This window comes from Cardiocondyla obscurior, linkage group LG24 (genome assembly GCF_019399895.1).
Source record: "Cardiocondyla obscurior isolate alpha-2009 linkage group LG24, Cobs3.1, whole genome shotgun sequence".
Lineage (NCBI taxonomy): Eukaryota > Metazoa > Arthropoda > Insecta > Hymenoptera > Formicidae > Cardiocondyla > Cardiocondyla obscurior.
Window position 1 is genome coordinate 2,635,569 of NC_091887.1, and position 26,531 is coordinate 2,662,099.

General features: G+C 41.0%; 1 protein-coding gene across 1 annotated transcript; it reads right to left on the reverse strand.

Moving 5' to 3' along the window:
* Positions 1–608: 608 nt before the first annotated feature.
* On the reverse strand, positions 609–19,640 carry LOC139111663 (transcription factor Sox-19b). The gene is made up of 5 exons (XM_070672123.1): positions 19,190–19,640; positions 15,997–16,262; positions 8,600–8,794; positions 6,037–6,188; positions 609–4,168 (listed from the first exon to the last, which is right to left on the reverse strand). The coding sequence occupies exons 1-5, from the start codon at positions 19,192–19,194 to the stop codon at positions 3,605–3,607; spliced, it is 1,182 nt and encodes a 393-aa protein (XP_070528224.1). The 5' UTR covers positions 19,195–19,640; the 3' UTR covers positions 609–3,604.
* Positions 19,641–26,531: the final 6,891 nt, after the last annotated feature.

Sequence of the window (26,531 nt, forward strand, 5' to 3'; positions counted from 1 at the left end):
CGCCGAGCTAATGCCCAGGGCACCGTGCTGGTTCGCGTAGATGACTAGGACAAATGGCGTTATTCGAAACTCACAGAAGGTATTTTCACAGGCGTCGATTACACTCGACGCATTTTATTTTTTTATATGATTGTAGCACCCCACTCGTCTACGCCGCGACGGTGCGGAAGCTTACGCGTAGCCATGTTCTCGTTGACCTTTCGGCATCTTCTCGCACCGCTTCCCGCGGATATTCGCGATCGACGATATACGGTTTTGCTCGTGCCAGGTGCGCGAATGCACGACGTAGATTTCGTAACGAAACGTCTCAACGAGTTGTCGTGTATAGGTCCCTAATCACTGTTCTCGCGGCTCGTATCTTGTTATCGTGCATGTCGAGGGTGTGCTACCGTGGCTCGCGTTCTTTTCGCCTAGTCACTGACCGCAAGCAGGTTAACGATGCCACCGTGACGTGTAACTATTCATTATGCCTTTTGGCGAGGTATCCTTTCCTCTATCCATCTTAAAATGACACGGACCCTTTTGGGATTTAGATTATACGTTTTCGTCGAGGATGATAAAAAGGAGGTGTCGAAAGCATTTCTTTATCTTATCAAACTGCCGTATACTTTATTTCGAATTATTTTTTAACGTTATTTGTACATTTTTTAAGCGGGTTTTTTTTTCTTTTTTTTTCTTGTACATACGTGAATTTATCGAATCGAATATATGTTTATTAATATCGATATAAATGTCGCAAAAGTTTATAAACGTTTTTTTAAATACTTTTAATGCGCACGCCTCGACGTGTTAAAATTCTTTTTCTGCAAAAAGTTAACAAAAGAGAGACTTTAATTTCAATATTTGCAACTGTAAAAATTATCCGCTGAAGTAAATCGTGGCCGTTATGCATCGGTGCACAATGCGCATCGAAACTCGACGCTGAGCCGACGCTCGGAAAAAACTAAGAAGGCTTCGACCGTCGTTGCGCTCGCCCATTGTCGCGACGGAAAGAACGGCAGCTGCGATCGCGACAGCCATTTGGAAACTCGAGCCATTTATTCGTTCGCACCTTCACACCGCACCCCGAATCCGTGAAAACACCTTATGCTTTTTCAGGCAGATAAATACCGAGGTTCTTTTTCTGAATGGGTCGCGTGGAAACGAAACTGCACCAGTGTCCTTCTGAATCGAGGGACTCCCGCCAAGACAAACTTTTCTCTCGCGGAATATCTTGTAAGTATCCATTCAAAATCCAGCCTTTAACTCTTCATTCCGGCATTCACGCATAACTCTGAATCACTTTTCCGCCCGGATGTACACGAGATCTACTTCTCTGTGTCAATTTATATGAAATGAGTTTCGTGTAAGGATTACTGCGACGCTTTTCAAATCACACGCCGGGAATTGTTTTATGTTACGAACAACTGCGTGGTATCGGCGATTTTATACCATCGAAGTTATTAATATTATTTCTTTTTTTCCTTTCTTCTTTTTTCTTTTTTATTCGTGCAGAAGAATAATAGAAAATTATTTAATTAAATTAAGCGTTTTATATTCGAATGGTATTATTCTATAATTGAAGGGAGACATTGATACACAACGTTTCGAAGGATGATATTTAACGTTTATTTTTCATTTACGGTACAATATTTATAACTTACTTTTGTCGCTTGTAATGTTATACGCGGATAATCGATACAGCTTAAGATTCATCGTAACGATACGAATACAAAGGTTACACGGCGTATAGCAGGAAGATCTCGCTCTTCGAGCGAGATGTTTTCAACAGTTTATTTCCCATCTCGATACGAAATCGATTTGATCGACACTATACAGCGCAAACAAGTCAAAAGTAACTATCTTAGAACTAACCGTAATAGTTCTTGCAATTAAAAAATCAACAAGAAAAATATATGTATATATATATACTTTTACATTTTCCGTAAATTAATTAATATCAAAGTCAATGATGTTTTTTTTTTCTTTTTTTTTTAATATATTTATTAACAATAAATTAATCGACTTTTTTTTAAAAAAATTAATAAATATACATTTTAGTACACATTTTCGGGAACTTAAATCACGAAATTGATGTTAAAGTGATGTCAAATTATAAACAGCCGAGTTCTATATCAGATTACATAGCTGTTAAGTAAACGGGCGTTTTTTTTTTATTTAGCGACAGGAGTCGACGCGAGCATCGGTATGTCATTTTTCATATCCAGTGAACAATGGAGACAACACGTGGCTACGTCGACTTGTATCGCTAAATCGATTCACCCATTGTAGCCAATAATAATTGACGATAACAAAATGCGAAACGCGATCGCGAATCGACGATCTAATAAATTTTATTATCTACTTCTGCAACAACGTTCCCGAAGAAATATGCGGATAAAAATTAAATAAAGCTTTTAAAAAGGAAAAAAAAAAAAAAAAAAAGAAGAAGAAGAGAGAGAGAGAGAGAAATAGAAATAGTACCACTGTCTCGCATGAGTTTCAATGATATCAAAGAGGAAGAAAGAAGGAAATCAAAGTGCAAGTTGCTCTTACGTCGTTTCCATGAGATCGAGCTCTTGGACAACACACACGCACATGATTCCATTTGTACTGCTTCCTCTTCAAGGATTACGAGTCTCTAACTCTCCTGGGTATAGAGCCCGTAAGAAAGCGGATTCGCGCGCGGAAATCCGGAAGAAATCAAGTTTTTGCTACACTATTTACACAGGGGCTATGTACAATTTTCATTCTCACAACGTCTCGGTCAAGACTAGTCAGCCGACGACACAGCGAAAGTCCTCGTCCGGTCTTCGTTGTTATTTATAACGACGTCACTCGTCGTCAGTCGTCATTCTCGGTTTCTCGAAGTAGTCCATTGGCCAGATTTCATTTCCGCTGCGACACTGTTGATTATACCCTCGCCGTCAGGTTAACGCTCAATCTTATACGATTAAATTCTTCCAGCTTGATAATCTTGAACGGCGGACGCTGATTAATAATGTCTTCTATAATAATTTTTTTTTTTTAATAGATCGTTTACGTAGGTTCTCTATCTCCACTTTAGAAAGTAGCGGCTTTTCTTTTTTCACTTGTCCAAGTTCCATTTAATTGATCCGTGAGATCTTCACTTATCGCGTGCAGCTCACCTCGGAAGTTTTTAAACACTGCTAGAATTTTTCCCGTAGAAAAAATAGAAAAAAAAAAAAAAAAACTTCAGGAAACATTCTCATTTTAGAAAAACTTTAAGTTGGTGAAAACTTTTGTCAGATCTGTCGTAGCCATTTTGAAGAAATAATCATTGCTGGAAAGTTTGACAGAATGCAAAATATTTGTACTACAATTGACTCAATCATTGTTAAGGGAAAAAATTATTCTCTCGCACTAACGTTATCATGCGCGACGTTGTCAATTTTCGTTTCGTCGAATAGACGTTGAAAGAAACGTACAATAATTGTTCCTGTCGAAAGATCACATCTCGTTATCCCGGTCGTCGGGACCGCGGCTAATAATATCCGGGAAAGTCTGCGCTCCCGTTCGGTGCCGTCGTTTCGTACGGCCGAGTCTGCGGTGACCATCACAGCAACTGCTCCTCGAAAATGGATCAGAGCTAGGCTCTATCGGGTCACAAGATTACCAACGGCCGTCGAAAGGAATCGTTTCCTGATGCCGGTGGCATTTGGTACGCGGCGGCGGGCGTGTACTGGCCCATCTGCGGGCCCAGCAAGCCGCTGGCTTGTACCGATCCGGGATAATACGCCGACAAAGGTGCGCCGGGACTCGCGGCCGACGACGTCGACGTCGAACTCGCGCTGGACGAGCCCTGCTCCGTCCTCTCGTGTTGCTTGCTCGTGTCCGGAGACTCCGCAGGCGGTGATCTCGCCGGCCCGCTTCCGCCGACGACGCTACTCGGGCTGGATTCCTCGTAGAGTTTATTGGGCTCGTAGCTGGGTCGGTTGTATTCGATCGTCGACTTTTGATCCATGTACAGCTTCGACTGCTCGAAGCTCTGGACCATGTACGCCTTCGCGTCCAAGTAGGTGCGGTCCAGGTAGGTCTTGGGGTTGGAAGAATCCAGGTACTTAGGATCCGGGTACATACTCATTGCCAGAGTGCTGGGCGGCATATAAGCGGCGCGATATTTGTCGGCCTCCATAGAGTACTTCATAGCGTCCATCGAACCCACGACCTGTAACAGAAGTAGAAAAACGTCCAGCGATTCGAATAATATTGTTATTTTTAATTTTTTAATATTTCGTAGTAATCGAATCGAGCGTCTAATAAACGTAAATTAATTTTCACGTGGGAAAAAAAATCTTTGTCTCTTAACGATGCACCGAGTATTCGTAAATTTTTAATAAAACTTGAAGCGCTGTATTATTAGTTTCCATCGATTGTCTGCTGATTCTGGCGTACGGTTAATTTTTTAAAATAAAAAATAAAAAACGATCACTGAAAACGCGACGCTGTCGCGGCGAACGGAGCAAAAAGAGCGAGCGACAAATTCGAGAGTCAACGCATTCGATGCGGTCGGCGTGCGCAAATCGCGAAATCGGTGTGGATCCGCGGCGCGACCCGGGTCGGAGATTTGTTCTACGTCGAAGACAACGCTGCCAATGGCCATAAATTTCGTCACGTTGGGCCAAACACGTTTGGACCAAGCTGCCGCGAGTTGAAGAGAGGGACGGGCTCGGGAGATCGGGGCTTAAAAAAATAAAATTAAAAAAAAAGAGGAAAAAAAAAGAAAAAAAAATGAAAGGAGGAAAAGGAGAGGCGGGAAGCAGCGCGCATATTCCCGATTCTATAATTCGTGGACGAAGGAAGGACCGTGCGGGATCCTTTGTCGGATCGTTAAGCGGCTTTGTCCAGATGATTTACATCCAGTCTTAGTAATGCTAAGTCTCTCCCGCCCGCTACGACCAATTGATTACAGCTCAGCTTCTCTCACCTCGAAAACTCCGCTCGCTGCGATCCGCGAATCGCGCCACGGCGGGCAGAAATTAAAAAATTCCATCTCACCGCGCGCGACGTTGAGATATTCTCGCGTTGGAAAGTCTGCTCGCTCACGATGACTCCGATTATCACGGCCGATGTATTTTATTAACTTGATGCTGGATGATTACTCGATGATTAATTCGACAGTAAACTCTTAAATTTTTTTTTTTTTTTTTGCATCGACTCCGCTGCTTTAAGAATTTGATAAATTAATTTAGGAAACGGCTTCGATGTTATTTCATCGTCGTTTCAGGTCATCTAATAAAAGGCAATAATTATTTAAATTATTTGAATTACGTTCCTCGAAAATAATTTATCAAAACTTGTTGAATTCGCGAATGCTCTGAGAAGGACGGACGCGGTTACACGCGTATTGCGTAACCTGCATCTAATTTTAGCCTCGTACCTGTGTAGTTTTACATTTGTTAGTCATTAGTTTCTTCCGTCTGTCTTCGTCACGGTCGTATTGGTTTATTCCGACTTCATTCTACGCCTTCGTTCCGAGAGACTTAATTATCCAACGCGACGTCGCTGTTAAAAAGGACAATGACACTGTACACGTTCTCCTCTGTTTTCGTTCACAAAAGGCCTGGCATTCTCCTTTCGCGCCATGTGTCGTCGAAGTCGTGAGCGAAAGAGAATGAGCGCACTTTATTTTCCAAATGGCCTCGGGGTGGTGGGAGAGTAAAGAGAGCGAGAAAGTCAACTCCCTCGCATTGTAGGTGCCGTGGCCCTCGATATTTTAGCTGCTTCATTTTCTAAAAACTCGTTTCCTTCGTGAGATCCACTCACGGCGGGAGGAGGGGATCGATAAAGCGCGACTTTATGTCGAATTCCCGATGTTGAGACGTATATCTTTTGAAACAATTACTTCCGTCACCGACAAGAATCGATCTCGACATATTTCCGGTGATTATATTGCCTCGTTACATCGTTATCTGTTGGAAGAGCGGACGGGATCAAACGCTTTAATCGATCGTATCTTCGCGACTGGAGGTAATACTAGAGGCAGCGTAACATCACGCTGTGCATGTTAATCACGTGAAAGAATTATCGACATACTTGAGCAGGTGCCGCGAGACCAGACATGGCAGCTGATTGTTGTGCAGCCGCTGCTGCGGCCGCGGCCATGCTAGCCGCTGAGAGTGAGCCGTAAGCCGCGGCGGGGGTGTAATAGGACCCCATCGCTGCCTGTCCCATGCCACTGGCCATTCCTGTAACATTATAATAACCTGCGGTTATTATACGAGGAGAAAATTTTACCCCAAGAGTCACTGGTAATTTCGGTAGCTGTGGTCCATCGAGATTAACAAGATTATCTGCCGCAGCAATTAAATTAATATTTAAACTTATAATCCTGCGGTGGTTCACAGCTACCGAAATCACGAGTGACTCTTGATGTAAAATTTTCTCCGTGTATATTTTTCTCGAATAAGAAGCCGATGATGCCATGCGATACGTTGACCGTCGACGTTAATTGCTCGCCACGCGACCGCGCGCGTTGAACAGATTTTGACGTCGATATTTTTTAGAGAAGAACGGAGCTAATTGCATTGAAAATAAAAGTAGCTATACTTAGTCTCTTTGGTGGGTACACGGGTCTCCGAAGCAGCGATCGGGACGGATGGGGTATCGAGAGGAAACGAACGCGCGTCAATGATTTAGCGAAACGTATAAGCGATTATTCCTACTTCAAAAGAGAAGTCACTTTCTTTCGAGGCTCTACAATGATCGCTAATGATCTGACGTTATTTTCGGCGGAGATTGATATCTAGGTTTATCGGGAATGCCGTTTCTTTTTCTACCGTTTTGCACGTTTCGCCGTTTATTTAGCGAGAGAAAAAGAAAGAGAGGAAAGAGGGACGAGGGCGTACTGGGTGGCTTATCGATCATCAACAGAGCCTTCGATGAAGCTCCATTGTCGTGTGATGACGATAGCGCCCAAGATATGCTCCTCGTTCGTCTCGTTTCAGCGAACCTAACCCGAAGGAGGGACTCTTTGAGTTTCTTGAGATTTATCGCCGTCGATGACGGCCGCAGATCACTAAAAGCGAGACCACTTGTTTTAGAGATCGAGATGAGACTCGAATGCGTAGGCATGAAAAATTACATGAAATTACGTATAGATTATTTCGCGAATTGATTAATCTGCATCTAAAAAATTGCGAACAAAAATAATTTTTCTTTTTCTTTTCATAAGTTTCTGAAAAAAGAAAAAAATTATGAGACGTATGTGTTATTTTTTTATTGATTAAAATAGATTTATTAAGAGAAAGATATTAATAATTATAAAATAATTAATAGATACTTTTTATTTGAAATAATATTTTGTATAAAATTCTCTTTTGCAGTGTGTTGAACTGTTTGTGAAATTGTATATCTTGTATGTAAACGCGCGTCTTGTACAAATGCTGTACTTTTAACAATGCAATTATTCACACATTTTCGGACGACAAATAAATAAGTGTGCGCCGACTCGTGTTTACATGAAAAACATGCGCCTATTATCATGTAATGCAGACGTAACCCATTCGTGTTGAAGCCTTTGTCGTCGCGTCACAGAAAGATTGTAATTATTAAATTACAAATCGCCGCGTTCACCGCGCATAATGCGCCCGCGCCTCCATTCCGTATTAATTAAACAAATTGGAAACATACCGCGTGTTTTCCGTGCTCTTCCACCGGTTTTGCACGCGAGCTCGTTTCTATTATGGCCGCTCAATTGTCACAATAAACTAACCAGACATGACGTCAGCGTACTCACAAGTGTTCACTGCGCGTGTTTACGCAACTGCGGGTAGTGCGATATTTGCAATAACGCCGTGAGCCGTCGCATTGCATCGCGATGCAACTAAGTCATTTGTAACATAATAACGTTTTAACTTTTTAACTGAAATAGAATAATGTTAGTGGAAAGGTTATTCTTGGTTTTAGAATTAGAAATGAAAAAAAAAGAAAGAAAGAAAGAAAGAATGAAAGAAAGAAAGAAAGAAAGAAAAAAAGAAAAAACAAAAAGAGAATGTTATTTTTAGGTTTTTGTCATTTATTGAGATCATAATTATACGTAGATGACGAAGTTGGTAACAATTGCGGGATCCCGGGTGGAAGTGTTTCTCCGAATGGACTACACAGATATTGCCAGCTTGGTATTCGAGCCAAATTTGCCCCCATTGTATATCTGCCTGATAGATTTGTCATATTTAATTCTTGTGATAAACTTATGAATTTTTAAAACGTAAAGATTTTTTTTATATCTTGAGAACAGTGAAATTGGTTACTTAATATTTACAACAAGTTAATTAAATCAGCTGACTTTAAAAATAGACGAGTAACTTTTTATGAGACGAGAATTATGTCTTGAAATTAAAATGGATTTTTTTTGTACGTGTCTTTTTAAGTCTTTAAATTTAATAATTTTTAAGCGTATTTGATTACTTTTTTTTTTTTTTTTTTTTAATTTTAGAAAACCTAAAATTTGTTTTTATTTTATTTGATTTTTTTTTATTCGAGAAAAATTAATATTTTAAAGTTATTATTTTGATTTATTTGGAAATAAGATTATCTCCTTATTTTTATTATCGGCCTGTTTTGAAACAAATCTTACTATAAAGGTTTAATAACTTACCCGCTCGAAGTGCATCCATGGGGACACTTGGATACGGAATACTGTAAGGGTAGCCCTCCTTTCGCAGAGTCTTAGGTTTCCTTCGCGGTCTGTACTTATAATCGGGATGTTCTTTCATGTGTTGCGCGCGTAACCTTTTCGCCTGGTCGATGAACGGGCGTTTCTCGTCCTCCGTAAGGAGCTTCCATTCTGCGCCTGTAACAATTTTTATACCGCCATCAGTAACAATAAGCGAATGCCTGCGCGTCGCGATTAAATTTTCCAAAGTAATTTAATTGATAAACATTTAAAGAGACATATTTTATTCAGCGATTCATATTTCGTGTTGAGCAATTAATTTTTTTTATTATAATATTTCATCAGTTACGTAAACGAAGTTGTCGTCGGCTGTAGGCGAAAGAAACAAACCGGAACTTTACTCGGAATATTATACGACATAAGTAAATCAATGAACAGTTAATCCAACGATATGTAAAACAATGTTACGTCGAATCGAGTCGAAGTTCACAATTATTTAATTATCGTAACGCGGTTTACGTCTCGCGCATTTACGCTTTGCAGCGATTCGCGTTTGAACGCTTTTAGGATTTCACGGCGGCCCCTTATTGGGAGGGGGGAGGAGGAGGAGGAGGAGGGGGACGAAGGGGATAAATCGCGATTCGTTTTTAACCCCTTCGCCGTTCTCGGCGTTACCCTCCGCCGTGCAAGCGCGCCGATTGTTTTGCACAGAATTAATTACCACTTGTTGTCGGCCGCCGAGGCCGGCACAAAGCGCGAAGCCCCGGTTCTGGCATTCGGGAAACGGAACCCGTTCGCGGCGAGGTGCGACACCGACCCCGAGGCTGATGCAACGGCGGTACAATGCGCCCGGGATTTGCACCGCGACTCTGCCAACAATGGCCGCCGCGGCGAGACGTCGACGTCGCGACGCTGCGGAGCTCGCAGCTATTTGCTCGAGATTGATTTCACTGAGAAGCTCGATAGCGAGGGGTTCGTTATAAGAAGAAAAAAAAATCAAACGTAAAATTCGAAATATCTGATCCGCGTTTTTTTTTTTTTTTTATTAATTTATGTCTTTTGATTTAGTATTATTGTTATTACGAATTGCGTAATAAATACCGACAGGTTATTTTGGAAATAATGATACACGAAGAACATTTTTACCGTCGTCAAGTGAAATGACTCAATTTGAGACTTTAATCCGGGATTTGTTCAAGATAAACCGGCCGCGAAGTCGTGAAGAGCGACTTTTTCGTACTTCTCAAGTTTCGCACGAGGACTTTAATATCTTCCTTTCCTGTCCCTTTATGTAGCTCGGTCAGGATTAGGAAAGTTACCGGAAGAAAGCAGAGAAAGCGAAGTAATATTCTGAACGACCAGCGCGGATGTCTTATTTGGGCGGGATAAAAGTTCTTGATAGAAAATAGAAAAAGAGAAAGATAAAAAAAAATAAAAACAGACTAAAAAATAATTTCGAAAGGATTTTAATAAGTTAAATAAAATTATATTTATAATTTATACTTGTTAGAAATTATATGCGTGGTTTCGCGAGATTATTGAATCGACGTCGTTGTTAGAAAATCATTTTTCGACTATAAAAGAGCACAAAAAAAAGAAGAAAAAAAGAAATAGAGAAAAGAAGGGACGGAAGCAATAGAAACTGATAAGAGTGCAAGGTGCCACGGATTTATAGCGAGCCCCACAAATCCCTTGCTCTTCCCGTTGTTGTTACTGCCTGCTAACAACAACGGGAGCACGTCGGCCGTTGGACAATACGGATACGTGGTGGCGCACAATGAACCCCAAAGAAAGGTATCGGCAAACGCTGGATGAGAATCCGACGTTCGTGTCTTTCGAGACAATAGCGGACTGATAGTGCAGCCCGCGCCGGGATCGAACTGCTATTCTTAATAAATAAAAATCTCTCGAAACGCGCACTCTCTTCCCCGGAATTCCTTAAATATTCGGCGTTTCCTTTACCTGGCTTAGATACGGAATTGTTAATGTTGACGAAAAAATATGAGATAATAAAATGCAAGAGCTTCGCTCCAACGAGTCTCTGCCGTATATAAAAGATATTTTCGTTCGGCCGTTTAATTTAAAAATAATCCTTTTAAAATACAGAAGGTAGTCCATGGTATAGTAAAAACAGGAATTCGCTAGTCGTGGAAAGAAAAAAAAAAAAAAAAACGAAAGAAAAACGGTGGCCCGAATTGTCGATTCACCGGCCGCGATAGATTTGCCTTCGGAATCAAAAAGCCCGAAGCCATTTCCGGTCGCGCGAAAGGGGTAGCCCTACTCTTTATTTATATTATGGCTTATCCAATCGATACACGTTTTCTCGTCTGCAAGGCAGGTGGCACAGTTGAACAAGGGCGGAGGGAACGCGGGCGGGGGCGGGAGGGGTGACGAGGTATTCGACGTATTTGTTTAGAACAAAGACTCGCCCGGCACTGATGGTATTAGTAAGTTGGCATTCGCGGGCAATACTCCTTCGTCGTCCCTTTCCTTCTTTCCGATGCCGACGGCGACGACGATGACGACGCGAACGACGATGAGGACGAGGAGCGCGAGCTTAAAGCACAATAGCGCCCGCTTTTCAGTCTTTTCCCCGCGGACAATACCGTTTATTTAACATCGTTTAAAAGTACAAAGCCTGTTAATTAATGGACGACGGGGGGACGGGGCGGCGGGGGAGGAGCGAAGACGAGCGGGAAAGAAGGAAAAGGATGGAGAGCAGGACGTGGCCGTGACGTCGCCCTCGTTTTCTGTGACACGAGCGATGCCGATAAAAAAGATCCGATAAAGAAATACGTCGATTGGCTTGTCGATTATATTTTGAATGCCTTATTAGATTCTCTTTCAATTTTGAAGGTACGATTTCAGCGCGATCTTCCTTACGACCTAATTCAGCCTCTTGCGTTAGCATCTCGCGTTGATTTTTTCGGGAGGGAAAAGAATTGCGGAGTCGAAGTGCGTTGGCGACGGAAGACGGTGAGACGAAGGGGGTGGCGGTGCAGCTATTGCACCGCCGATCGATCGGCCTCTCCCTCCAACCCTTCCCGGACTGTCCCCGACGATGAAACGTGGAAATTGGAAAACGTTTCCTGCATTTCCTATTGGCGCTGGGGGGCTCGGCTTCGAGCTCCGAAATCGAACTTGCGTCGTCAGGATTACGTGAGAAAATAACGCCCGGCATTAAAAATACAACCGAACAAAACATCATTACAGTTAGGAAGTGAATGAGGTTTAAGTCCGTTAATTAGCGCCTGTCGTCGTTAAAATAAACCTGCGGCTAAAAGAATATTTATTTTTGTAACAGGAAGGCGCACGTGTTACAAACAAAACGTATTAATTATCACTCGTAATATCTTACACTTTATGAAAAGAAAAAAACAAAGAAATATATATACATATATATTTTAATTATTATATTCGATTTCAGAACATTACGTTATTATTATCAGAAATATTTTAGTACTTTTTGATCGAAGCAAAGTTGTGCGGTGTATAATACGTTAACTTTGTCGCGATATTTTCGAAGATAATTTCCACTGGCTCATCGAGGTTTTTCCTTTGCTCGTAATTTCTAAACAGTGTATTTGTCAGGGCCATTTATTTTTAAATAAACGATGACATTGCGCTGTTAGCATGTAATTCGTTTATATCGGATAAGCGTTACGTTCGACAATAGCGGCAAATTAAACACGTTTATTTGACGACGTGTGGCGTAATTACGTCGTTAGATAAAACAACACGGTTAAAAGGAAATCTTACCTCGAGTCCTCTTCGCGTGCCGCGCTAATAGTCTTTTCTTACGGCGCGAAACAATAGCGCCGTTATTCTCGTTACCCGTGCTGCTCGTGCCAATTAAGAAGATGCCTCTGAGGCATTGCGACCGTGGTCGATTCTTACAGGCTCTTTTCGTGCGCGATCTCGCTGTTTTGTCGCGATACGCGGGAGCCGCCCCTTTCACGATTTTATTAACAATTATCCGCGTAAGCCGGGACCGACAGTTTTCACAGTGATTACGAGAAGCTCTTCGCTTTTAATTACTTGTAACCCGGGTCCGTTGCCACCGATACCTCCGAAGCGTTTTGTAAACGAAACTTTACGGTAACTTCCGTATCCAGACGACTCTATCTCCTTAATCTTTTCCAACCCTTTTCGCGCGGAGAATAGGGACGGCGCGCGTGGTCTTGTTGCAGAATTCGCGGAGGATACGGATTTCGCGCATGGGCCTCGAAGTGGAGCGGAGAATTCCGCCTTTGTGACGGAAAGAGCCCGGTGGGTTCAAAGTAGTGACGGGAAAGCTTTTAAAGGCGCCTGGGAGCTTTGAGCCCGCCTCGGGGACGATCATTTTTAATCACGCGCGCACGGCTATGCGGGGAGAGGAAACGCGGATGTTTTCCACGCGTTGCATATACGCGCGTATACGCGTACGCGTAACGGTATAACTGTCGCAATGGGCGGCATTGTCCTCGCGACTCTATGGCTAAAGCGGCATCGATACTCGTTGCAAGCTTCTTTTTTTTTTCTCTCTCTTTCTCTCGCGAAATCTTGCAAGCCGATCAAACTGGCTTAGGCGCGATTGAGTCTATCGTCTATCTTTCATCAGCGGAAGCTCGGCGCTACATGCTGCGTTTGAATCGATACTGCGGTAACGTAACCGTTTGCCCCTTCGAACCCCGTGTTTCTAAGGCCGTCGGCAGCTCACATTTGAGCTTCGCAATGTAGTATATGCACATATACATATATCGCTTGTAGCTCGAATTGTAAGATTATGTACCGCGAATACTAAAAATGTAATGCTTATGACCGGCTCGGGTATCGTCAGATTTAAAGCTTTAACATTTGATTTCGCTAGCGTCGGCGAAGTGTCCTTTTGTCACTTTCTTTTTTCTCCCTTTTTAAACGAGGAACGAAGTCCACGCTCTCTCGAGTGTGGATCGCAACTATTATTCGAGATAAATAACGCGGATAGTGTCACGGGGCTGAAAGACGACGTTATAGCGAAACGGTTAAATCAGATTAATCTCAAACACCGTAGAACGGACGAGCTCGCCTGTTTTGGAAAGGATTGCAAAACTTGACAAGTCGTTTTTTTTATATCGCGCTACGAAAGAAGCCGGGGTGTCTCCTCTTGAAGGCATCGGCAAGCGGTAGAAATACTTCATTACGATGAAAGCTTCTCCCGAGTCTCTTCTTCTCTTCCCTTCTCCATTTTCCCGTGTGTTTATATACTTTCTACTCCTCTTTCGTCTCGCTCTCTTTGTGAACTTCTCTCTCGCGAGGGTGTTTGCATCGCATGCATGAGTTTCTTTTTTTTTTTTACTGCACGACGCCGGAGGTAGTTTTAGAGGGACAGATTGGGGGAACTGAGATGAAGTCCCATTGCAATCTTTGCGACAAGAGCGTTAAAATCTTATTAAAAATGTCGATACTTTCATAATAATTTCTTGTACAGATTAATATCTTTATAATATCTGTGTTATTTAATTTCGGTAAATTAACGTGGTTTTCGTAAAACAATCTTGTCAATTTTTTATTTAGTCTCGATCAAAGTTTTTTTTTTTTTCTTTTTTCGTTGATTTTTTAAATATTTCGATCGGAATTGCCATTATCCTCGGGAAGTTTAGGCTATCAGCTCGAGTGGCGTCTCGAAAGGGAAAGAGGCAAGGTTCGCACGAACAACTTGCACAACAGGAACGTTACAGCGAGGCCAATAACTAGATTAGCTCTAAGCGTTCCCCGACAGGGCACTCACTTTAAAGAACCACTATCTCTTCCTCACTTGTGCCGCGATTACTCTGCCCTTCAGAATCCACCCCAGAACATCCTCCGGGTGTCGTGAAACGTGGCAAATTGTCGGCTCGAAAGATAAACGCGCGGATTGCCATCTGCTAATTGATTCGATAAAATCGAACGCTGCCTCGTTGCATTTTCAAACGATTTATACCGACAAAAGGCATTTGATTGCATTTTTCCGTAATTGGTTTGAATTTCAATTTAGAAGCCGACATTTGAAAATTACTTTGCGTCGAATATTTACAGCTTTAAAGATTTGCAGTCGCGAGAGTTAAGCCGATTATAAAGTACTATACAATTTCGTATTTCAAAGTTTGGAAAATTATTTTTTTCAAGAATTTAGTATTAATTAAATACTCGGGATTTTTTTTCGTTTGGATTTGGCGCGAGTTTGCATCCTCGAAACTGAAATTTCGAAAAACCTGACCACATTCTTACTTCATTATGTCATCACATTAGAATATTTCCTCTCCGGACTGTTTTCTGAGAATTCCTGCGGCCATTCAGTGTTCACGTAACCGTTGAAAATAAGATGATGTTCTTCCGGATACCTTCGTGGTCGGGGAGAGAGAGAAAAAAAAAAAGTGAAAGGTGACGCGTTCGCCCGTTAAATTCCGATCACCGAATCGAGAATGCGCACCGAGAAGCTTTTTGTCGCCCTGCGTGGGAATTTCGCGAGAGTCGGGCAAGGGAGGCGAAGGGACGAGATCTGTGAGTACTGCAACGAAGTGGATGTGTATCATCCAAAAATATGCTTGGCAGCGAAAGAGCGTCGGAAAAGTGTCGCGTTGACAAAATAAAAAAATAAAAAAAAGGAAACTTGGAGGAAGAAGCATGGGAGAATAAAGATGGGTCGGTAAGAGAGGGGAGGGGAAGCGAAAGCAAGGGGATGGAAAATAGAAAGGGGGTGGTACACCAAAGGTTCGAGCGTGCGCATCATTTTTACCGAGGAGGAGAAAGATGTGAAGTTGGAGGAGGAGGTAGAGAAGGTAGAGAAGGTGGAGGAGGAGACGCTTCCCTTATTCGACGTCGCCGGGGAAACGAAAAATAGGGGATAGACGGTGCGAGGCGAGGAAGAAAATGACGGATAAAGGAGCTCGAGGGAGTTGCGGAAGGTCCTTTGTCGACTGGGGTATTTAACGGAAATACTAGACGGAATATCTCCGCCGACGCTAAATCACGCGGACGTGTGCACGAAGTCGTTCATAAAGGAAGCGACGAGAAATAATATGTCGTCACAAAATGATAGTCCCGATTGTACCTACAATGTATAATTCTCGCTACGTTGAAGAATTTTTCCTCAGGTCGTCGTTGTTCTTGGTCAAAATTAACTTTTCGCTGAATAACGAGTCTATTACATTTCTTTAATTAAATTACGTTTCTTCTGTGAAACAAATTAAGTATTCTTCTCGAATTTTGAGAACTTTAAAATATATTATTTACATGCTAATATTTTAAAGACAATAAAAAGATTTTTTAGCCTTTTGATTCCTCCAAGAAATACGTTTTTTCTTTTTTTTTTTTTTTCTTAAGTTTCTAGCCATTAGTAGAAATAGAAGTATTAAAAATTTAGTTAGTTATTCACTTACCGAGCCTTTTGGAAATTTCGCTGTTATGCATCTTCGGATTCTCTTGCGCAATTTTCCGCCGTTGTAATCGTGACCAAACCATGAAAGCGTTCATTGGCCGTTTAATGTGTTCCACCTGCATTTTCTTGCTTGCTGAACCGAGCGAGCTACCCCCTGCGAGCCCAACCCCCATGTGACTGACACTAACCGGTGGCGACGTACCCGTCATCCCTTGAATACCGCGGAGAGTTTCCGAGAAGGAGCCGTCGCACATGTTGCCGCCGGCTCTGTAATTAAAAAATACCTATCTATTAGAACCTCTTGCTAATTCAATCAAATCTAGCGTACGTAGATCCTTAGGGAGATAAAAATGTCAGAGCAAAAAATATTTTAATTTCTCTCACTTCTTTATTCTAATTTTTTATTAAAAAAATTTTTTTCTGATAACGTTTGGAATTTTTCTTTCATAAACGAAATATTAAAAAGTATTAGCAAATATTACTTCGTGGATAATTATCAAGTACTCTTTTAAACAATGTCATTTATACTCAGTGATTTGTTTACTTTAATATATTATTTAAATACTTTTTAAACATCTCAGTTTTTAAAGAAATTAATTCTCATCTGTTGTTTTTTTCAAAATAATTAATAAACTTAGAAGTAAAACTTAAGTATACATATAAACTTAGTCTAATTTGTCAGCAAGTTATATCTGATAATTGTATTATCACCGGGAAATTATTACATTCAATAATCAAGCAGGAAGAAACAATAATGCAAGTAAAATATAAATTTTCAAGAAACAAATATTTCTTTCACATTGAAACATACTTAAAAATAACTGAACGTGATTTCTCCTAATTTTTTAAAGTAGATAAAACAGGTTACGCGGCTAGGATAATTATCGCGAGAAAACATTTACTGTTCCGTGCATTTGTTCGACGAATAAATCACTCCGCCGGCTTGAATACATTTTATGATTACTGTATCAGCACTGCTTTCTTTTTTTTTTTTTATTTCTCTTGTTAATATTAAGTGAGTAAACGAATGACGGATCTGTATCGTTATAAAGTCTTCGTGGGAGATTGAGAGAGACGAGAGTGGGCTCTCTTCGCGGCGTATAATTGCTTATTCGTTTGCTTTCCGATTCATAAGCAAATTAATCTTATCCTTTTCTTCGTATCAAAGCCATTAACCAATCTCGGCACGTTCCGCGCGCTCTCCAGTTCTTCATCCTCCACCCCAAGCGTCACCCCTGCGGCAAAGAGTACACCAAACGACTCGCTCGCCTTTCTCTTTCCGTACCCTTCGCCCTCGATTTTCTTTCCCGCTCGCTCTCCGTCCCTTCTTCTCCAAATTCTAACTTCTCGAACTAACACAATTATCGCGCTGGATCTCCTTGAGCGTTCGTTAAAAAAAAAAAACCTGTAGTGGTCGGGGGCGGATTCAGGGATGGAGGGGAAGCGGTAGTTACGATTTTGTAGGGTCAGAATCACCCTCTGCGTGGAGGAGAGGGGCAACGAGAGAGCGAGTGCCACCCTCGAGTGTCATTCAGGGCGGATTAATAGATACGTCGGTTAGTTGAAGTTGCAAGGGGTGGAACAACCACCCTGTCATCATCGTTTCGTGGTGTTTGGGGTACTCTTTGAGAATACAGTCTTCTCTGTCTCTCTCTCTCTCTTTCTCCGAGAAAGAGAAAGAGAGAGAGAGAGAGAGAGCAGGAGAGTAACTCACTGAGATCGAGAAAATGCTGGAAGTAATGGATGTTGACAACGAGCGACGAGGGAGAGATTAGGAAGTGCTAATTGAATGTTTAGGCGTGGGTCACCGAGAGAAACGGAGACATACAGCGAGCCGCAATTTATTGCCTATTACGATCAATGTTTACTTCTCATAATTTTAAATTTAATTTATGAATAATCGAAAGGAAGAAATTTATGTTTCACTCTTTGCAACGTACGCGCAGCAATCTCCGATAATATCGAAATCTATTCGTGATTTTACGGCCGTGAAATTTTATCCAGCTCGCAATTAAAAAGCGCCGAATGTCGCGAGTCATATAATTCAAGTTATTTAAACTCGCTTGAAAATTTACTGCGAAGAGTTTACGTGTGTCATTCGTTAAAACGTTTCACTCGAAATTATAATTGAGTTTTGATAAATTAGACTTTAATTCTCGTTAGCTTTTATGTCGTTAATACCGGAATACATATTCGACGTATTTTTTTCTAGTATTTATTTATTATTTCAGCTTCTTTTTTATAGTCTGCGAATTAGCATTTAGCAGATAATTCAACAATATATTAGCATGGCAGACTTTCTTTATGATAACAAGAACTTCTTTGCTAACGGTATACAAAGTGCACAATCGAATTTTGCAAAATGTAGCACAATATCAAAGTAATGAAAAGAGATCAAGTTCCGTTCATTATTTTATTAAGCTTTCACGTTGTAATTAACTTAATTTGTGGCTATTGTGCTCAATAGCATACAAGTATTTGAATAAAATTATAGAACACGGTGTATTTAACACTACAAATAATCAATTCAATTAGTCTATTACAAGATGTTTAATTATGTTTTATGTTATTAATAATTTGTATACCGCTTCTGTTTATTTTCACATAAGATCTTTTATTTATATAAATTTGGACTCAATGAAACTTATACGTCGCTTGATGATGATAACTTTTTAATTATTCGGGTTAAATAAACATTTTTATTATTTTTGGCCTTTTGCATTGTTCTTTAATATTTTTTTTTCATGGGTAATTTATAAATATATGCTTAATAGATTTTGTGTAGTTCTTTATATCACATATCTAAGCGTGTACAAAGAAAAGGTGTAATGTTTTTCTTTTAACGCTGATAATTACTACACATAATTGTTATTTCGCTTTTGTAATAATTTTTTTGCTTTCTTTTTTTCTCTAGTATTATGTTTTATACAAATTAAATCATTTTTAAACATATTTATTTATACTTTTAATAGTTTTAACGTTATACTTGTAATTAACACGTGCAAGAACCTTTGAACATCGTGTTTCATAGAAATATATTGCAAAAAAATGAATTGTGGTGTGCTTGACTGGATTAACGAAACAAGCAAAGAAGTTCTATTAACATTCTTGTATTATTTGCTTTATTTTACTTTGCGAAACGTGATTCTTAAACGCAGTGCTAAATAGGTTCGCATTTTGTGCTCTTTACTCACCTCATAAAGTGGCCGGCGGTCCGTTGCAATTCCAGCTCAATTTTGCTGCCGTGGTTGAGACTCTCGTCTCACAACGTGTCGCGTTTAACAATAAATAATCACTAAGCGAACTAGGTTATAATATCGAATTACGATTGGTCACTGCACTTGCTCAATCCGTCGTGCACATTATGTGAGACCAGGGTCCTCGCTTCACTGTCACGTCACTCCAGGTCCTAGTCCTGCCAGTCCCCTCATACGTCAAAGCGACCAGTTGTTCCGAAAACTCATGTCTGTTATTGTCCTCAAATTCACGAGACGCGATTCGGTGTTCGTGCCAATCTCGACTATTCGTAAACGAACGAGATCGCGAACGGACTCGGCGTGGCGCAGAGACGGAGAACTCCGGGTTCGGTCTCTCCTCGCGAACGATAGCTTCGGAGTGCCGTCGGTTCGGAATGCTCGTTGGCTAAGCCTGCAGTGCGATTGCCGCGCTTTCTTCCCCCACTCGAACGACGGGATCCTGGCGTGGCACCGCTCGTGTATTAACCAATCGTTTCATTGAGGAGGCGGACTCATCGTCTCGCGCTAGCGCGTTCGATCTTCTGATTGGCTTCAGTGGCAAAATTGTCGATATTAGGTAGTAAAGCTTCGTACTTCTCTGATGCGCGTTATTTGGTCCTGTCTCTCTTCCACAGCCACGCTTCGTCTCAGTACTCTCTTCTCTTCGATTCTTTTTTTAGGTCTTATGACTATAAGCAACACTTTTCTTCTATAAATAAAAAAAAAGGGGGAAAAAAAAGAAAATTTCAGCGAGATAATCATTTCAATGTTTCAAAAAATTCGTCTTGTGTTCGCTGTACTTTTGAACTATAGTGCGGTAAGTTGGGATAAAATAAATTTATCCTTTTTTCAATTTTACTTAATGCACTATTTTCCACTCGTTTAGAAATTTAGCAATCTGAAAGGTTTAACATGACTCACTAATTTCTATTATACATAAATGTTTTTTTTTATGCCGAACATAGTTCGTCATTGAAAATCCCGAGTACGTTCAAGGCTGAAAATTCTGGATATCTATTGTACGTACCAGTAACGATATTTAGGTTACCTCACGAACAAAACGTAAAACTCATTTTTCATATCTTTATCGATCTCCAGAGATTCAAAAAGCTTAGTATTATAATGATCGTACAATCTTTCCCAGCTTTTTTCCTTTTTTTTTCTTTGTATTAAAATAAAGTCACGTAGGGTTAATTTTGAAACTGTTAGGACAAAGGGATGACAACGAGAAAGACAGATGAGAAAGCATTAGTAAAACTCTGAAACCATCCCCACTTTTATCGCAGACAAACCCAGCCCATGAAGAAAGAGGCAGGGAGGATCATGAAAAAGGTGGGACAGGCAAAATGGCGCTAGTATCGAACTTGAATTCGAATGCTGAGAATAAAAATAAGAAAGCGACTTCTCTTCGATATCAACCGCTCTACCACGCTTTCCTTCCCTGTACACTTCCCTCCTTTTGTACAATTTTCTTCCTTTTTCTTCTTCCCTCTCGGTTCTACCTTCTTCTTCTTTCATCAATTCTGTATTTGCAATTTATTCTCTGTAGACATTGTGCTCGATTCACAATGCAACAAAATGGTAGCTCTCTCTCGCTCTCTCTCTCTTTCTCGTTATTTGCTCTTTTTTCCCTTTTTTTTTTTGCGGAACTCCGCAAAAGGAATTTTCACGACGGGGTACTAAAGCAGTGGCACTTTTTTTTTTTTATGGTAAAGTTAACCCTTTGCCACCACTTCGCTCGATAACGATGTCCTTCGTACGGTTTCGGTCATATAATCAGAGTGAGAAAAAAAATCGAACTGTCGTCCTTCACGGTTTTTTCGTTTTAGAAACTCGATGTGTTTTCACCAGAAGGACTACGTTGAAGGAATTTTAAATAGTTGTAAAATAGCTTTTCTATTTCTAATTTACGAAATACACGTGTTATTACACCATACGTCGTATATGTATGAGATATTTAATTTTATTATTTAGATTAGATTAAAATACACTTTTATAAAACTATTTAGTTAAAGAAAAAAAAGACAGGAAAGAAAAATTACAAACTTTTACGTTAATTTTACATAAAAAAAATACACGCATGAAAAAAGAAATTTAAAAATATAATTTGTATATTATAAAAAATTTATTAGTGAATTTGCTATTTATATTACATTTTATTGAGCTTTGAATTTAATATTGCTACAAAAAAAATCTGTGGGTTATATTGTGCCAACGTTATTTTTATTATCTCTAAGAATATAATAGAAAAATACAATTCTGAATTAGCCGTCCTGCGAAACGGCAAAGGCATAATAACGGTGTTATGAGAAGTGGCGTCGATTGCGAGTATATTTATGGAGCAATATTTTTCATATGGACACTCGATTTCATCCTTTATGGCCTATTGATCATCTCTTGTTTATTCCCAAGTGCCAATAAGGGCACTTCGTCGAAGGGGATGACGAGTTTGGATATCGTCTCGTCACTAATGCGGTCGATTTACTAGCCCTATACTTTCTTTCCTTCTTTCCGAAGAGTACACGAATCTGATTGATAAAGTAAATAACAATTTATTTCCATAAAGCGAGGAATCAAATCGCAGAAGTATAATTCATTATTTCTATACAAACGAAAAATTAATTCAACGATTTATAAGTACAATACTTTTTGAATTTTTTATCTATTCTGTTTTTGAAATATTTAATTTCCCATTTTAGAAAATTTATATTCTGGCATTATTTTTAGTTAATTTTTAACGCGCGAGTTGACGTAGCGTATGTTGCGCGGCTTCTTAACGTCGGGATACTTCACTACGTGCGTTGTCTAAACTAATTAACCGGAAGTGTCGTTCGAAGCTCAGATGGACACGAAGGGCGCGCGAACTGTTTATCCCGTAGGAGATTTATTCCCTCGGCGCGACCAGGACACGGCGCGTGCTACGTACCCCGGCCGCGCGCATTGTCGCACGCGTCGCCGAACACGCAGCGTATGAATATCTAATGCACCCCGTCCACAATTAAATTCGGACAATATGTTTTGTTTCGGGAGGGGCCGAGGCGCGCCACCCTCGAGGCCGTTTGAAGGGTCCCCGACGGGGGCAGAGAGGGTTCTTCACCCTAACCGAGATTTACACTCGGGGCGTTATTCAGCGGAGGATTCGCCCCGAGTGTAAATCTCGGCTGCGCGAGAAGGATATGCCGTGACAGGCGATAATTTCTCTCGATTAGAGCGACGCCTGCGGTTACCCGAGAACAAATCCCCGGTATCTTATTCGAGTAAAGGTGATAACGCGTAATGAAATATTTGCCGTAGAGATAAAAGGGAATAGAAGGGAATTGTTAAACGAGAGTCGTCGGTTCGTCGACGGAAAAATTGAAAAGTATTTATTTATTACGCGGGATCGCGCTGTTTTATGGTTTTAGACACCAGTAGTCATCTGAAATCATTTTTTTTTTTCTCTTTCCTACACAAGGTTTCGACGATGTTGACTTTCAATAGATTATATCAATCACAGTCAGTGACGTGCAGGTCATAAATATTTTTTTGTTATGTAGGCATAGGCAAAATGGGTTTTTTAAAAAGCAAAAAAGATTTTAGTCGAAATGTTAAAATAGAAAACTAGGAAAAGAAACCCACGGTTTAGTTTTTTCTTTCCACCTTTTTTTTTTTTTACAAAAGCTAATGTTCGCCCAACTAGGACTCCTGTAGCTTTGTTACGGGTAAAACAATGATATAGGAAAATCCCCGGATGCTGTCTGGACTGTTGGATACTGTCTGGAAAATGCCGACGGCGTCAGACACGTCAGACGGCGTCCTAGGCAAAATTTGCACGCTTGTACACAAATCGAGTGATTTATTTGAACATTTTATTTTTCCATTCATCTAAACTGACTTTTTTTATTTAACATAATATTGTACGAAACAGATTTGTTTATTATATTTATAACATTTTATTTTAAATCTCTAATCTGCCGGCGATGCCGAGCGGCGTCCACGTTTCGCCGAGCAGACCGTCTTTAGATTTTGAGAATAATTTACTTGCCGGGCGTGCAAATTTAGTCGGCTTTATTTCTTTTCACGTTTCGAGGGGAAAAGCTTTGCTAATTTATTTCCCCGCTTTGTCGTTTATTTGAGAAAGACTGTTTCAATTTAACAATTCGCGATTTACGCGTATTCATGCACGGCGGTTTGGCGCGGTGTACAAACCGATGCTATTGTCGCTGCAGCTTTATGAGCGATGCAGCGAGCCGTGCATCGGTTCGTGGCCTACAGGTGTTCACGATTTGTGTCCTGATCGAGCCAGCCGCAAATAATTAATAACAGTGGAGCGACAAATCCCGGAACCGGCGGCATGTAGGTATCGCGATGGAACAAAACTGAACAGGGATCAAAGTGGGGCGGTGGGGGACTAATGCCCGGCTAATGCTCGTAGTAAGCCCTTTAAAAGCGTCCCGGGGATGGGGACAGAATCCGTCCTACCACCTACTTACATGCGAATTTGCACCTACAAAAGGGCCCTGCTCTGTACGATTATTCGTTAAATTGCGTCGAGATCATTCTGCGGATAAACAAGGATCTTGGTCATAATGCGAATCACGGCTACGGAAGAAAGTACCGCTTTTGTTCGCGTACCTATTCTATGAAAAGTAATTTAATTGATTGTTACGGGAGAGAAAACAATATTCTTTTTTTTTTTTTTTTTTTTAATCACAGAGCGTTGGACGAATTTAAAAGTACAAAACAGTTAATCACAAAAAGTGTTTATCGGCGATTTCGATCCGACACATTAATGTACATTTTTCTCTCGATTTTCTATGACGTGTTTCGCGATGAAACTGATATCTATGCGCGAAGCTAAATTTGCTGCGAGAGGAAAAAAAAAAAAAATGTAGCGTTAGGTGTGACAGCGTAACATGTACATTTTATATCGGAAATCGGCCGAGTTCAGGAGTCCAAAAGGATGAGTGATCATAAAAGAAAAAAGAAAAAAAAAAAATTGTAAGAACGAATAAGCATTCCGAATGGACGAAATAGATCGGGTATTCTGTGAAAGAGGCTTCCGGCGGAAATAGGCTTAATTTTGCGGAGGAATTGAAACGGACCCTTGCCGGACAGCGACACGCGTCTAAGGGTGAACATACGTATATCGCTGGCTGATAGCTGCCCCGATAAGGGAAGGAGATAGGGAAGGGGGGCGGTGATCCTGATCTCGCGCGAGTCCTGAATTCGGCTTATCCGGGATTTCTTTCTCGATTCGCGCGTGTCTGCTCGTCAAGAATGCACGAGAATACACCTGCAAGGATAATGCCTCCTTTAACGCGCAGTTGTGCGTGAGGGATCCTACAGGATCTTCCTGGATCCTGCAGGATGCCAATAACCAACGCGGCGGGAACGTTTCGCGGGGGGAAAAAAAAAGAGAGAAAAAAAAGGACCGATCTTTTTCGGCAGACTTTTGTCTGTCGTCGCGATATAATAACAAGCTCTGTAAAAACTTCCGTTTGCGAGGTCCGGAAAAAAAAATTTTCTCGAGGCTCGAGCACCGCCAGTTGTCGCGGAATAATCGATATACGCCGCGAAAAAGGATCACGTGCGTTTTCACGACGGCGGAAAAACGCGGCGACGCATCGGGGCGCGATATCTTTGACATTCATGTCCGACGACGACCGCCACACCGGATGACGCTCGTTCATGGAATTGATAGATGAGAATGCGGGAATGCGTATGCGGGAATACACCGGCGTTTGGTATTCCCAGTGTGGAATAGGTGACGGGGACTCTAAGCTTTTAGCCCGGGCAAATAAATCGTGGCTCGCGAGAAGCCGGTGCATTCGCGCGGATAAATCCCTCGCGTTTTCCGGTGCCCCGCCGAACCTCCGGGCTCGTCTCTCGTGGTGTCACGACACCTCGCCGCACTGACATGCGCCGTTTACTCCGAAGGAAAACCCACGAGCATTTACGTAGCGTCTTCGATCCAACAATACTTTACGGTACAATTGTTCGAATTGAGAGTGAGAAGCATGAATATCGACTCTAAAAAAAAAGATTTTTTTTTAATCTTTTTTTTTTCGTCTTATCGCCCGTTTTTTTTGTTCTTTATTATTTTATTTCTCATTTAAATATTTAATAATCATATATCAAGAAGTGAAGATACATAAATTTATTTTCTTCTACAAAATATCTGCAAGACTTTGCGGATTGTTTAAAACATTTCTTGAATAAAGCCGTCGAGAATTACGTAGAACTTGGCTCGAAGAGTATCATTTAGCGAAGCACAATGGGTGGACTGATATACAATTGTCTGATACATTTTCCTACAATAGTGAAGAGGGTGGAGGAAAGAAAGGCAGTCGGTCCGAGTCAGTCGATCGCCAATTGACTGACGTTATCCGGCCATCTTCCAGATTAGGAGGATTGGAAAAGGTCGGGCGTTGGATATACGTTGTCTTGGTCTTTATCCCCGTTAGAAACGGGGCTGTCGTTCGGCTATCGTAATTTGATGCCGCCGATGCGAGGGGTGAGCAAACTCCTCTCGAGCATTTACTCGAGAAAGCGATTGTGACAAGAGACGTCCGTTGCAGAGCTATCGATAGTATCACTCGCTGATTTTCCCGAGAAAGAATGCGACTACACTCTGAAAGTGGAACAGCTCCTGCCATTCTTCGAAGAAGCATCGCCGGAGAAAGATTATTTACGGTTAAATATTTTGTTAGAAGCAAAACGTGAATTATAGTTTATAAAAATATCTGTTCAAATTAATTATCGCTTTGTTAGGATGCTTAGAAATATTAAAAACTATCTTTAAATTAAAAAGAAAAACAAAAAAAACCGCGGGTTAATATTTCAATCAATCACGACTTGAATATTAATTAAAAAAATTTTTGGAAATCGTGCCCAGCTGTATCAAGGCATTTTGAGAATAACGCGGCAGTTTGGGGGTCGAAAAAAAATTGCTCGGACTGCGAGAGCAATGAAATTAGCGTTCCCATGGAGCTGGATAGGAGCCGGGGATCTCCGTGTGGATCCTGGTAAATAAGATTATGTGAGTGTACAGGGGTAAAATCCCGGCGGCAACCACAAAGAGCCACAAAGAGTGAAAGAGAGGACTTTCCCGGATCGTTGCACGCTTTTCCGCAAGGATCGAGACAGATATGAGATCTACGAGAGAATAACCTCCCCTTTGTAGGGCGGGTTTGCCCTCGTGGACGATTTAAACTCGCGCGTACTCGCGTAGACCGTACACGGTGGCACCGGGTGCAGGAATAGATAGATTTAGACACGTCGGTAAACAGTCAAAACAAATTTTTATACGATAATAAGT

Excerpts from the sequence above, each read along its gene's own strand:
- LOC139111663 (XM_070672123.1), bottom strand. Across the intron at positions 8,795-15,996 it reads CGAAATTTCCAAAAGGCTCG|GCGCAGAATGGAAGCTCCTT; the intron begins GTAAGTGAATAA and ends AAATTGTTACAG. Across the intron at positions 6,189-8,599 it reads CATGGATGCACTTCGAGCGG|GAATGGCCAGTGGCATGGGA; the intron begins GTAAGTTATTAA and ends ATAATGTTACAG.